This window comes from Lepus europaeus, chromosome 19, assembly GCF_033115175.1.
Source record: "Lepus europaeus isolate LE1 chromosome 19, mLepTim1.pri, whole genome shotgun sequence".
NCBI classification, from domain to species: Eukaryota; Metazoa; Chordata; class Mammalia; order Lagomorpha; family Leporidae; genus Lepus; species Lepus europaeus.
Window position 1 is genome coordinate 15,771,906 of NC_084845.1, and position 13,312 is coordinate 15,785,217.

Below are 13,312 nucleotides of genomic sequence, written 5' to 3' on the forward strand. Positions count from 1 at the left end.
TCCAAGAATCTTTATTAATGAACAAAACTACTCCTGTAAAGAGAGACGAGGCTGAACGGGCCCCTTTCTAAGTGGCCACAATCCAAGGCTGGTGAGAGAGGGCGAGAGTGCATCACAGGGAGGGGACCCCAGGTCCAGCCGGAGGAAGCGGGAGGGAAAATGAGACGCTGGGGGTCGGGGTGGGTCCCGGGACCCCCTGCCTCAAACTGTCCCAGCCCATCACGACCCCTCCCCGCGGACAGGGACCTAGCAGGGAGCGGCTGGCCCCAGAAGTGCGTGTCTGAAGCGGCCAGTGTGTGCAAATCAGCAAGGAGGGGTGCGGAGCCGCTGCCCCCGCCTCACCGCCCCCTCCCCAAACAGGCAGCAGAAGCAGGGGTGGGGGCAGCGGCAGTATTGCTTTACCCATCATGCATGGCAGCGGGTGGGCCATGGGGCTGGAGGGAAAAGGCTGGCTAAGTGGTGCCAGCCAAGCCCCGTGCCCCCTCCCACCCTGGCGGCTCCGTGGGCAGGACTCTGAGAGTGGCCGGCCCCCCGCTGGGGGTAGGCGGAGCCTGGACGCTGGCGTTAGGGCTGGCTCTTCCTGTAGGTGGAGCCCCGGGGCCTGCAGGGGAGGCAGAGGCCAGTGGAAATTAGGGACTTAGCAGGCTCACGCGCCCCAGACCCCTGCCCCTGGCCAACCACCCACCCACCTTACCTGGGCTATTCGGCCACCTGCACGCCCGTGCAATTCTCTTTGCTTTCTGAGGTGATGGCCAAGTATTCCGAGCTGGGGGACGGGGGGTGGGGTGGGAGAGGGAGCCAGGTGAATGACGACCCCATAATCTACCCCCACTGCCGCCCGACCCCCAGGAGACTCAGAGACCCCCAGGAGGGGGTTCTGGGTTGGACGGCCCGAGGGCCCGGACCCCCAAGGTTGAGGGAGGAAGGGCTACGACCTGACAGCACCCGATCCCACACTGGGCCACGGAGCTCATGCGGCCGCCCCGGGAAGGGCCCCCACTCACGCGTTCTCCTGCGCGGCTGCCTCCGTGGCGGCCGCAATCTTCTTGTAGCAGTAAACCATCTCCGCCACGAGCCAGATGGTCAACACCACGATGAGCACGTACATCATGATCTCCGACACGATGGACGCCATGTCTCTGTTGGCTGCAGGGGCCAGGCAGGGTCAGGGCGGGGGCCAAGGCCCAGGTTCTGGAAGCCGGACGGCCCCAGCGTGCCTCGAGCTTGCTGTGTGAGCTGGGGGAAGTGGCCTGCCCCCTGCCCCGCCCCGGGTCTGGTCCACAAGCCATCATGGTCACTGTGGTTGCTCACAGCTGACCTCGGGTGGGCCTGGGCGCACACCTTCCACCTGATTCCCCTGGTAAGCTTCTTTATTGGAAAAGCAGAGCAACAACAAGAGAGAGAGGCTTGGGCTGGTGCTGTGGCATAGCAGGTAAAGCTGCCGTCTGCATGCCAGCATCCCATATGGGCACCGGTTCGAGTCCTGGTTGCTCCACTTCCCATCCAGCTCCCTGCTGATGGCCTGGGAAAGCAGTGGAAGATGGCCCAGGTCCTTGGGCCCCTGCATCCACATGAGAGACCCAGAAGAAGCTCCTGACTCCTGGCTTCAGCCTGGCTCATCCCTGGTTGTTACAGACATTTAGGGAGTGAAACAGTGGATGGAAGATCTCTCTCTCTCTCTTTCTCTATCTGTCCTTCTCTCACTGTAACTCTGATATTCAAATAAAATAAATAAATCGAGAGAGAGAGAGAGAGAATGAGAATATTCCATCTGCTGGTTCACTCCCCAGATGGCTGCAACAGTCAAAGTCAGGAGCCAGGAACTCTAGCCAGGTCTCCCATGTGGGTGGTAGGGGCCCAAGCACTTGGGCCATCCTCCACTGCCTTCCCAGGCGCATTAGAAGGGAGCTGGATGGGATGTGGAGCAGCCAGGACTGGAGCCGCCATGGGCTGCCCGTGTCTCAGGTGGCAGCGGCACCCTCTCTGCCAGTGTGTTGGGCCCCACTGTAACTGGACGGCACACGTGTGTGTCATCCCGGCGGCTGTCAGGCACAGGGCCTAAAAGCTGAAGCTTCGCAGCCAGAAGGCGCAGGTTCAAATCCTGGCTCTGCCATATGCCAGCTTTGTGACTCTGGCCCTCCGTCTCCCCGACTGTAAACCGTTGATCATCATAAAACCTTCCTGCACGGGAGCGCTGTGAGAACGCAATTAGCTTCAAACACCCTTAGAACAGTGCCTGCCCGTAAAAACACTCGCTGCACGTTTACATTAGTAATACCGCACGCTGGGCAGTGCAGCCTCATTGTTGAGCTGCCTGGGTTTGAATCCTGGCTCTGCTTCTTGCAGGCTGTGTGACTCCACTTCTCTGAGCCCCGACGCCCTCTCTGTGACTACCCAGAGCCTCTCACTGGGCTGCCGGGAGGAGCCAATGAGTCCACATCCCGCATGGCTGAGCACACCGGTTCCGCAGCGCGGGCCCTTGCTATCGCCACTTTCCTCTCACGGAACCTAAATTTAAACTGTACAAGGAGCACGTACAGCCAGGGGGCCAGCGTTGGAGGCTGATGCGATGGCCGTGGCTGGCTCTCACAGGTGTCCTCCCCCCCTGCATCCCAGGTCCCCCCTCTCCCCGCCCTAGGATGGCCAGGCTCCTATCCCCGCCCTATGTATGGTCCTCCCTCTCTTGTGTGCTGGGCACCCCGTACAGATAGCACGGACACTCTCTGGGCCAGAGGGAGAGAGGGTACAAGCCAGATGCGCCCTATGAGTCCACATCCTGCAAGGGGAGTGGTCCAGGGCTCCACAGCTCATTCAACCATGCGCTCATTGGTCACTGGTCTCCCACAGCAAGTGCTTGCTCCCGGCAGCCTCTGCGCTGAGCTCTGTATCTGAGCATCTCCCTGACTCCTGGAAAAAGCCCCAAATGCAGGGCTCATCCCCACTCCCCACCTCCACGGACCTCAGCAACCATGCTGAGTTGGAGGCTTGTTGGACGAAGCCCAGGCATTGGAATTCTCACTCCTGCCCCCCTTGGAACTCCTCACAAGCCCAGGTAAATTAGGGACGTGATGAGCACGGGTCAGCAGCTTATTTTCCAGAGAAGGACTCTGAGGCCAGAGAGGGGCAGGAGCTGGGCTAACGATGCACAGCTCAGAGTGGACTCAGAGCCGGGATTCAGGGTCCGGGCTCTGATGCGCTCTGCAAACCTTCCGCAGTCAGAGAGAGAGAGACTTGGTGAAGTTGGGAGCAGTGGAGCAGACCACAGGGACACCCAGGAGGCAGCCAGATGGGGGCAGAGGCAGAGGGCAGCTGCTCACGGGGCAGGGACAGGGCACTGTCTGCCACCGACCTCCCAAGAGTCTCCCTTGCCCTCTGCCCCAGTATCGCCTCTGCAGGACGTTGCTCTCCAGCCTCAACTACGCGGTGCTCTGGACGGTTGCCATGCGCACTGTGTGCTATCACTGTCCCTCTTGTCCCCATCTGCGTGCCCCAGCTTCTGGCAGGCGGACCCCCCGCTGCCTCTTGTCATCGTCCACACTACTCCCAGGGAAGTGCTGTTCGCCCTACAATGCTTGCCATCCAGCTCCCCGCTAAGGCACCTGGGAAAGCAGTAGAAGATGGCCCAAGTCCCTGGACCCCTGCACCCACATGAGAGACCCAGATGGAGTTCTGACTCCTGGCTTCTGCCTGGCCCAGCCCCAACGATTGTGGCCATTTGGGAAGTGAACCAGAGTTTGGAAGACCTTTCTCTCCCTCTCTTTCTGTAACTCTGCCTCTTTTAAAGAAAGATTTATTTATTTATTTGAAAGGCAGAGTTAGTTACAGAGAGGCTGAAGCAGAGAGAGAGGTCTTCCATCCACTGGTTCACTCCCCAAATGGCTCCAACAGCCAGGGCTGGGCCAGGCTGAAGCCAGGAGTCAGGAGCTTCTTCTGGGTCTCCCACAAGGGTAACAGGGGCCCAGGCACTTAGGCCATCTTCTACTGCTTTCCTAGGTCATCAGCAGGGAGCTGGATGGTAAGTGGAGCAGCCAGGATTCGAACCGGTGCCTATATGGGATGCCGGCACTGCAGGCGACAGTTTAACCTGTTATACCACAGCACCGGCCCCAATAAATAAATCTTAAAAAAAAAAAAAAAGTCATTACCAGAGTATAGGTTGATGGGTAACACTGAAGATGGCAGATTGATAATAACAGTAAATGGTGAGGCAGGCAATGTTAGTGATCCGATCATGTTGTAAGCAATGCAAAAATCTCCTAGCAAGAGGAGGGCACTGTGGCACAGTAGGTTAATCCACCTGTGGCGCCAGTGTCCCTTATGGATGTCGGTTTGAGTCCCAGCTGCTCCTCTTCAGATCCAGTTCTCTGCTGGATTGTCCTTGGGCCTCTGCACCCATATGGGAGACCCAGAAGAGGCTCCTGACTTCAGATCAGCCCAGCTCCAGCCATTGCAGCCATCTGGGGAGTGAACCAGCGGATGGAAGACCTCTCTCTCTCTCTCTCTCTGTCTCTCCCTCTCACTGTCTGTAGCTCTACCTCTCAAATAAATAAATAAAATCTTAAAAAAAAAATCCTAGCAGGATGAGTCAAATGGAATACACCAGGGGTATTTAAAACCTCATGGAAAATACAGATTATGAAAAAAATGATGCATGCATGCATTTTACAATTTTTTTGCACCAAAATGAACTTATTTTTTAATTCTAGTTTTCCACGAACTTTCTGAAACCACTTTCTTCTTCAGTCTCATGGGTAGTGATGAAGTTGTATTATACCATCACGAGAAATAGTACACAGATCTGCAATACGGCCCATGGATTTTGTTGTTGTTGTTTTTAAGATTTATTTATTGGCCGGCACCGTGGCTTAACAGGCTAATCCTCCACCTTGCGGCGGTGGCACACCAGGTTCTAGTCCCAGTCGGGGCACTGGATTCTGTCCTGGTTGCCCCTCTTCCAGGCCAGCTCTCTGCTGTGGCCCGGGAGTGCAGTGGAGGATGGCCCAAGTCCTTGGGCCCTGCACCCGCATGGGAGACCAGGAGAAGCACCTGGCTCCTGGCTTCGGATCAGCATGATGCGCCGGCCGCAGCGGCCATTGGAGGGTGAACCAACGGCAAAAAGGAAGACCTTTCTCTCTGTCTCTCTCTCTCACTATCCACTCTGCCTGTCAAAAAAAATTTTTTATTTATTTATTTGAAAGTCAGAGTTACATAGAGAGAGAAGAAAAGGTCCTCCATCCACTCCCCAAATGGCCGCAATGGCCAGAGCTGTGCCAATCTGAAGCCAGGAGCCAGGAGCTTCCTCTGGGTCTCCGGTGTGGCTGCAGGGGCCCAAGGACTCGGGCCATCTTCCACTGCTTTCCCAGGTCAGAGCAGAGAGAGAGCTGGATCGGAAGGGGAGCAACCGGGTCTCGAACCAGAACCCATAAGGGATGCTGGCACTGCAGGAGGAGATGGCTTTACCTGTTACGCCACAGCGCTGGCCCTGGCTCAGGGGGTTTTAAAGGACTGTAGCGCAGCATCATTGGCCGTGATGAAAACACGATTGTGGGGTGGGGAATGTTAAAAATCCTCCAGTACATGGCTAGTGTTGTGCTGAGCAGGTTAAGCTGCCACCTGCAGCACCGGCATCCCATATCGGAGCGCCGGTTGGAGTCTCGCCTGCTCCATTTCTGATCCAGCCTCCTGCTACTGTGCCTGGGATAGCAGCAGAAGATGGCCCAAGTGCTTGGGCCCCTGCCACCCACTTGGGAGACCTGGATGGAGTTCTTGGGTCCCTGGCTTCAGTCTGGCCCAGCCCCAGCCAATGCAGCCATTTGGGGGAGTGAACCAGTGGATGGAAGATTTCCCTCTCTCTCTCTCTGCCTCTCTGTCTCATTCTGCCTTTCACATACATTAATTAAGCTAATAACCACAAACCCCTCCAGAATGAAGGATGCTGATGAAGACGCGGGCAGGTGTCTGGCAATGTGGACCCGGTGTGGTGCAGAGTCAAGTGTAAACGCTACTCTACCGTGCATCGTGTTAACATAAAGTTCCTCCCATGATACAGTGGGCGAAAATCACGAGGACAGGGAGCTAGCGCCCTGCGAGCACACGGAGAACTCGCGTGCTGCTAAACACCGGTCAGAGTCCGCAGTCAGTCTCCTCCGAGCCCCGCCTCTGCCCGCAGGTGAGTATGGCACCCCAGCAGGCCCCCCCCCCCCAGCCTGGAGAGCAGCCAGCTGTGACCAGTGCCCCAGGCCACCTGCCTCTTCTGCTCCCCCACAGGGCTGGACACGGCTCCCTCCGAGGCAGCCCCACGCCCGGGGTGGGGGGGTGGCGGCTCCAGCCACCACGGAGTGGCTCCCGTGGCCTCCCACTTGCTTCTGCTCTGATACCAGACATCAAAATGCTAATTCTGAAAAGAATCCCACAGGCGCTGGCTGACAACAGAGTACGGGGAATCATGCCAAGGACAAAAACGGCAGACGCCCAGGCGGGGCTGGGGTCAACTCCAGGTCCCGGTGGCCACGTGACCTCACGTCTTCTCGGTCCCCCACCTGCAAAATGGGGACAGTGAGGCCCCTACCCCAGAGAGAGGGTGTGGGTCCGAGGGGGGATTCAGGTGAGACACTGAGGCCAGCGCCTGACTCATTCAAAGGAAGGGCGATGTGTGATGACGATGATGATGAGGGTGTGCACACCCGTGTATACAAGTACGCACATGTATGTATATGCAGCTATACATGCATGTACACGTGTGTGTGCGCACATGTATATGTAGGTGTGCGTGCTGTGGGCCCCATGGGATGTACACGCACAGCTCTTTGCTGGCCCAAAGCCTGAGGCAGCTCCCAAACCCTCCAAGCCAATGGGTGCCAAGGCCCTGGAAAATTTCACTTTAAGTTGATCAGAAGACAGAGCCAAAGGCCCCGAGGCAGCGGAAGCCAAAACGCTGAGACATTCAGAAACGGTCTGGACCTGGCCGCTCTCTGTGGCCCCACGCCTGCGGCGCCAGCCTCACCTGAGAGCCTGTTGGAAATGCCTCCTGGGCCTACCCGCGTCTGCTGCGTCAGCCACCTGCGTGAGGATCCGCTGAGTCAGCACGCCAGCAAGAGCCAGATCCCCTGGGGGTGGGAGTGAAGGCGAGGAGCACGCAGCACCAGGGCAGAAGGAGGCCAAGGCTGCTCCGAATCCTGGGCCACGGCGCCACTTCCGCGGACCAGGCCCCGCCGGAAGCCGGGCCGGCCAGCAGCCAACGTCCAGCTTTGGGCTCCAGCCCCACAGCTTGGGAGGCTCAAGCGGCTTAAACCCCACCTTGAGCAGTAGATCCGCTGCCAGCCCTGCCCCCTACTGGACAGCCCCATGGTTCTGCCTGGAGACAGGAAGGCACCTGCCAGGGGCCACACGGCGGCGCAGGTCCCTGTCTCTCTCCCAGGAAGTCTGTGGGGTACGCTGACCTCGCCCTGGGCTGAAGGGAAGCGGAAACGGAGGCCGGAGCTGGCGTGCCGGGGGCGCGGCGCTGGCTCCCCCTGCCGCCGTGGGCGGTTGGCTGGCCCTCCCCGCCATCTGTCCCTCCATCTGGCCGCAGGGCGCGGGGCGGGCTTACCCTTGTCCACCACCTCGAGGTGGATCTTCTTGACGACGCTGGTGTTGTGCTCGTAGTTATCGAAGAAGAGCAGGCGGTAGACGTGGCACTGGTAGTCGCCCGAGTGGTTGTAGGTGACATTGGTGATGAAGATGGACAGGTCCTGCAGGTCCTTGGTGCCCCGGCTGCCGTTCCACACCACGCGGCCCTCGAAGCGCTCGTCTTCCTCCAGCTGCAGCACCTCGTTCTCATAGCGCAGGATCTGGGGGGCACCCGGGGGGGCGGGGTCATTGCCTGGGCCTGTCTCCCCCACCTCCCCACACCCACCTGGCCCCAATTCCATCCCCTGCCCTGACACACACGGACACGCACGGCATCTCTGGCAGAGAGGGCACCCGAGACCTTGACTTTGCCTCCAGCCCTGAGCCACACACACTCACGCACACGTCCCTCAGCCTTCCTGGCCCTCACTCTCTGCGATTCTTCCACTCCCGGGGCAGGGGCAGGGGACAGCCTGCTTCCAGCTCCCACAGAACCCCAGCCCGTGAGCATGTTCTAGAACCTCGAGGTGCCCCTGTTCTGCGCGTAGTTCACAACACACACAGCGCATAAAGGGATCAAAGAAAAGTTCAACTGTCTGATTGATGTTCCAGTGGCACCAGGACACCAGCTGTGCAGCAGGTGCATAGGCTCACCCAGGCGCACAGGCCGGGGACCTCCGTCTTCCCAGAGGAGGACGCCGAGACTCAGAGGGGCTCAGCGACTTGTCCCAAGTCACCAGCTGCTCCTCAGGGGGGCCGGCATTGGAAGCCAGGCCATCAGCCACAGCAGGTCCTTCACGGCGAACAACTGCACCCGGAGGTGTGGCCCCAGCACGGCGGGCCCCCGTGCGCACCCTGGGCACCCACACACCTTGACGAACTCCTCGGTGCCCTTCTGGCGGAAGGTCCACTCCGTGAAGGTCTCGGCCGTGGTCTCGCTGCGGCGCTTGCAGGAGATGCACAGAATTTTGAAGGTCATCCCGTACACGGCCTCGGTCTCCGAGTCCACCTCCACGCAGCCCCCCCAGGCCGAGGACACTGCAGTGACAGCGGGCTCGGGTCAAGCCGGGACACCCGTCACCCTAGGCACTGCCAGCCCCTCCCCTCCACCCCCCCAGAAACCATCTGCTCCCCTAACGATCATGAAGGCACGGAAGTGGATGCCTGGTCCCGTCCGGTCACTCATCTGCTCTGGGTCTCCACTCCCCTCACTTGGTCAGGGGACAGAAGTGGTCGCCTGCTGAGCAGGTGCTGGGCAGACCCCTGGGCCGGGTGAGGCCCCAGCGGTAGGACTGTCGGTGTCAGTCCGTGGGAGCCTTTGCTGCCCGGGACCCTTCCCCCGGAGGTCACCTGGTCAAGGCACCAAAGTGACCAGGTGGCCGGCCCGGCTTTGTGGCTGTAGCAGAATCCTCCTGCCCTGTAAACTGCTCAGCTGGCACCCAGAGATGAGCTAGGAAGGGGGAAGGCCGGGGTAGGGGATGGGCGCTGGCGTCAGGGCAGATCCACGCTCCTGGTCCCCAGTTCCAGTAGCCCCTGGGTGGTCCACCCCTGCTCAGCTTCTGCCTCTGCCCCTCCTGCCCAGGCTCCCTCCCCTCCCCTCGGCTTCTCAAAGCTCACAAGGCTGTTCCCTGCCCCAGGACCTTTGCATCCCTACTGCATTCCCATCTCTTTAGGGCCCCTTTTCATTTCCTCACCTGCTACCGTCCCTACCCACTCCAGACCCCCAGGAGCTCCTCCAGGTCCTTCCCTGGTCTCCCAATCTCTTTCTTAACCACCAGGGCTTCTGGCTACCGCCTGGCTGCCTCTTTCCATCTCCCCAAGTGCCTGTGCCTCAGTCTCCCCCACCTTTCGTCCTCCTTGGGGTCTCCCCAGGGTGCTAGGACTTTTTCTCCATGCCGCTCCCTTTTCCAAACTCCACCCCAGATTCTCCTCCACCCACCTGGGTTTCCATGGCTGTCCCCTCCTGCTTCTCCCAAGTTTCTCTGTGTCCAAGGTTCTCAGCGCTCACTTTGTCTCCCTCATATCCCTCTCTGGGGGACTGTCCTCCACTTTCCGTCCCCAGCCTCTCCGCGGGCCACTCAGGAGCACCCCAGTCCCTTCGGTGCCTCTGGCCCGGGTGTCCCCATCTCTCCCCGTCCCTGCCTCTCCCGTCCCAGCTCCCCCTCCCGCGGCTGTGGGTGTCACATTGCAGCCTGCGGGGCTCCGGGAGCAGCTGACTCCGCTGTTACCTCGCCCCCGGCTGGGCGCCCGCAGCCCGCGACGCCGGTGCCAGCCAGGCCCCCCGCGCGCCCCGGCCCCCCCGCACCTCCACCGCCTCCCCGGCCCGCGTTCCCCGCGCACGCAACTTCGGGAGAGGACTTGACGGGGCCGGCGATGGGCCGGGGGGCGCCCGTGGCGCGGCTGCCCAGAGTCCCGAGCGCGAATGCCGCCGCCGCCGCCGCTGTCAGCGCCCGGGCCGGATGCCCCGCGGCGCACTCACCCAGCGCGGCGCCGACCACGAAAGCCAGCAGCGTCCCCATGGCTGCGCCGCGCCCGGCTCCCGGCCGCCGGTAGGAATAGCGGGGCGAGAGGCGGCGGGCCCCGCGGCGGGTCGAATGTCCCAGGGCGCGCGCGGGCGCAGCAGCTGCGGCTCTGGGACCGGCGGGCGGGGGGAGGGGGGGCGCGGCCCCCCCCGCTCCGGTTACCGCCGGGGGCCCAGCCCCGGGGCCCGGCGTCCGGGCATCCCCGCCGCGCCGGCGGCGGCCGCTGCTCGGGCTGCTGCGCTGGCGCGCGCGGCCGGGCGCATCCGCCAGGTGCACCGACCCCGGCCCGGCTCTGGCTCGGGCGCGCCCGGGCGCGGACCGCGGTCTCCTGCGCACTGCAGCGGCGACGGCGGCGGCGGCGGCCCGGGGAGGGGGAGGAGAGGGAGGGGGCGGGATGAATCACCGCGGGGGGAGGGCGCGGCCGCCCAGCCTTTGCCGCAGCGGCCTCTCCGGGTGGCGCAGGCGCCGCGGCTTCTGGGAGCCCCCGACCCCTCCGGACTTTGGAGACTCCCCCGAAGCTTCGGAGTCTGAGACGGGCCACCGCGGGAGTCACAAGAACACTTGGAAGGACGGTTTGGGGCGCCGGGCTCCAGACTTTAAATGGAGGTCAGAGTTCTAGGGGGACGGGGCCGGCATCCTCAAGTGAGCATCCCCTCGGATCCCTGATATCTGCGGCCGCAGGTCACCGGGCAGGGACCCAGGCGGGCAGGGGCGAGGCGGGGCGGGGCGGGGGGGGGCTAGGGTGGTAGGTGATGCCCCAGGCCCCAGCAGGAGGGGCACCCCGAAATCCAAGCCGGAAAAGCTGTTTTGGGGGGTTGGAAGTGCCAAGTTTCAAGAGGGGCCTTCCGGATGACCCCCCCATGCCCCTGACGTCATCGCCCATCCTCTCTCCTAACTCCACTCTGGCTATCCAGACCCCTGGGCTGTTCCCACAGGTGCATTCCCACCTCGGCCCGACCCTGACCCTGCTCACCCTTGGCCCGACCCTGCTCACCCCCGAGGACCGAGGGGCTCACCGCTGGGACTCCTGCTTCAATGTCACCTTCCTTCCCCAGCGCCTCCTGTCCATTCAGGGCAAACTGCTTTCCCCTCCTCACTGACCTCTTTTACTCTGCTTTAGTTTTTCTTTTTCTTTCCACAGTTGTCACCACTTCACGATAAGATTTGTTTTTGAAGGATGGAAAATACATTTTTAAAGGGTACATATTTATGGGTACTATGTGATGTTTCAATCCATGTATACACATTGTGTGATATCCAACTAGGGTAGATATATTTATCTTTTCAAGCATTTAACATTTCTTTATAGTGAAAACATCCCAAATCCTACTTTTTTTTTTTTTGGACAGAGTGAGTGCCCCTTCTTTGATAGTTTATGTGGTCACTGCCTGGCCTCCAACCTGGGATGCGAGGTCCCCCGGGGGGAGGGCGCTGTCCTGTGCACCTGTCTCCGGCACCTTGAACTATGCCTAACACTGGAGCTGCTCAGTATTGGCCAGCACTTACTAAGCCCTTCAGATCTCCTGAACCCCCATTTTATAAAGAAACTGGGGCTGGAAAAGAGTCACGCCTTTGCCTAGGGTCGTGCAATGGCCAAGGTGGAGCTGCAAACCTACTTCAGCCATGGGGGTGGCCGGCGAGGTTCTGGCAAAAGGACAGAACAGAGTGTGGGTTCTGGGCGGCCAGAGCCAGGGTGGGAGGGGGACTCCGCTTCTGGTGGTTCTTAGGCCTCAGTTCCCAGTTCTGGGCGGGGTAGAATCCCAGAATACCCCTGGCCCCGACCTTCCGGGCAAGAAGAACCAGGGCATGGGACAGGCCCAGGGCGAGGGGCAGGGAGCCAGGGACACCGGACACCTTTGTGGTTGGCTTCCTACGCCAGCACCTCCTGAGCTGTGACGTCCCCAGCAGAAAATAACCCTCTCGCTGTCTCTGGGCCCGTCCTCTGGCGGGGGATGGGAGGTGGAGGCAGTGAGGCCAGACCTCCGTGTGGGACAGGGGGCTGGAGGGGACCTGCCGACAGCCCTACAGACTGGGGCTCTTGAGCACCTGCTCTGGGCTCAGGGTCATCCAAGCACTTGCTAGTACTTCACTTAGCTCCTCCAACAAGGCGGGTGTAATTACAATGTCCGTTTTACAGGTATGGGAAACTGAAGCTGAGAGTGTGGGTAACTTGCTGTGATCCCACAGCCAGAGGGTGGAGGCGGCTGGCTCTGCCCTTTGCCACTTGTGGTCCCAGTCCTCCCTCCAGGCCCCGCCCCAAGTGGTGGCACAAGCGATCCTGGCAGCCCTGGCTTGTGAGCCAGAGTTCTCCTCTTACTGCTCACTCACCGGAACCAGCACACAGGGTGACACAGAGACGGGCTCTGCCCGGACAGGGGCGTTTGCCTCTTAGTTCATTTTCTCTCCTCTAAGACAATCTCAACCTGGGAGGGCTGGTGTGGGGTGGTGACAAGGGTGAGGACCGGCATCTGAAGGTAGAGACCCCAGGGGGCCCAGGCCTGGAGTCTCTGCCTCCCCGGGGATGACCCCAGGCCTAACGTCTTCATCTGTCTACATCATGGAGGGTAGAGGCCACTTCTGGTCTTGGCGTGGAGCTTAGCACGCAGCGCTGGACCCCGGGTTGCTTCCTCCCCTCCATCGTCCTGGCCCACGTGTGGCTTTTACTGAGTACTGGCTCTCGTCCGGGCCCTGTTCTAACCAGCCACACCAATGAGCCCCCAAGACAGCAGTTCTTGGCGTGCGGTCCCTGAGCGAGCACAGGCAGCGCCCCGGGGACCCGGTGGGGAGCACCTACTGGCTCTGGAGGTGTAATGCCAGCAGCTTGCCTGGCAGGAAGCTCCCGGGCGTAGAAGCATCAGGGTGACCCCGAGACACAGCTGCTGGTACCAGCCCAGTGTGTAGAAGAGGTGACGGAGGCCCACAGAGGCTGGCCGTCTGCAGACGACGATTGCTGAGAGGCAGGGCGGGAACCCAGGCCACATGGCACGGGGGGTTGGGGGGGGGTCTATCCTGGAAGCGCCCCTCTGGATTCTTGACAAGACCAAGCTGGTGGAATTCCAGATTGCTCCTAGGCCTATGGCCCCAGCAACCGGGCAGCTCTCCCTGCCCCACGCCCGTGGGATCTGCACGCAAGCGGAGGCCCCCACCCGCTCTCAGGGCCCTGCAGGCACAGCCACCGCCAT

At 61.0% G+C, this 13,312-nt stretch overlaps 1 protein-coding gene across 1 annotated transcript; it reads right to left on the reverse strand.

The window, feature by feature from the left end:
• Window positions 1–5: 5 nt before the first annotated feature.
• On the reverse strand, window positions 6–10,193 carry SCN1B (sodium voltage-gated channel beta subunit 1). Its single transcript, XM_062176390.1, has 6 exons — window positions 10,088–10,193; window positions 8,480–8,646; window positions 7,589–7,829; window positions 1,005–1,146; window positions 695–766; window positions 6–601 (listed from the first exon to the last, which is right to left on the reverse strand). The coding sequence occupies exons 1-5, from the start codon at window positions 10,125–10,127 to the stop codon at window positions 700–702; spliced, it is 657 nt and encodes a 218-aa protein (XP_062032374.1). The 5' UTR covers window positions 10,128–10,193; the 3' UTR covers window positions 6–601; window positions 695–699.
• Between the last annotated feature and the right edge of the window lie 3,119 nt (window positions 10,194–13,312).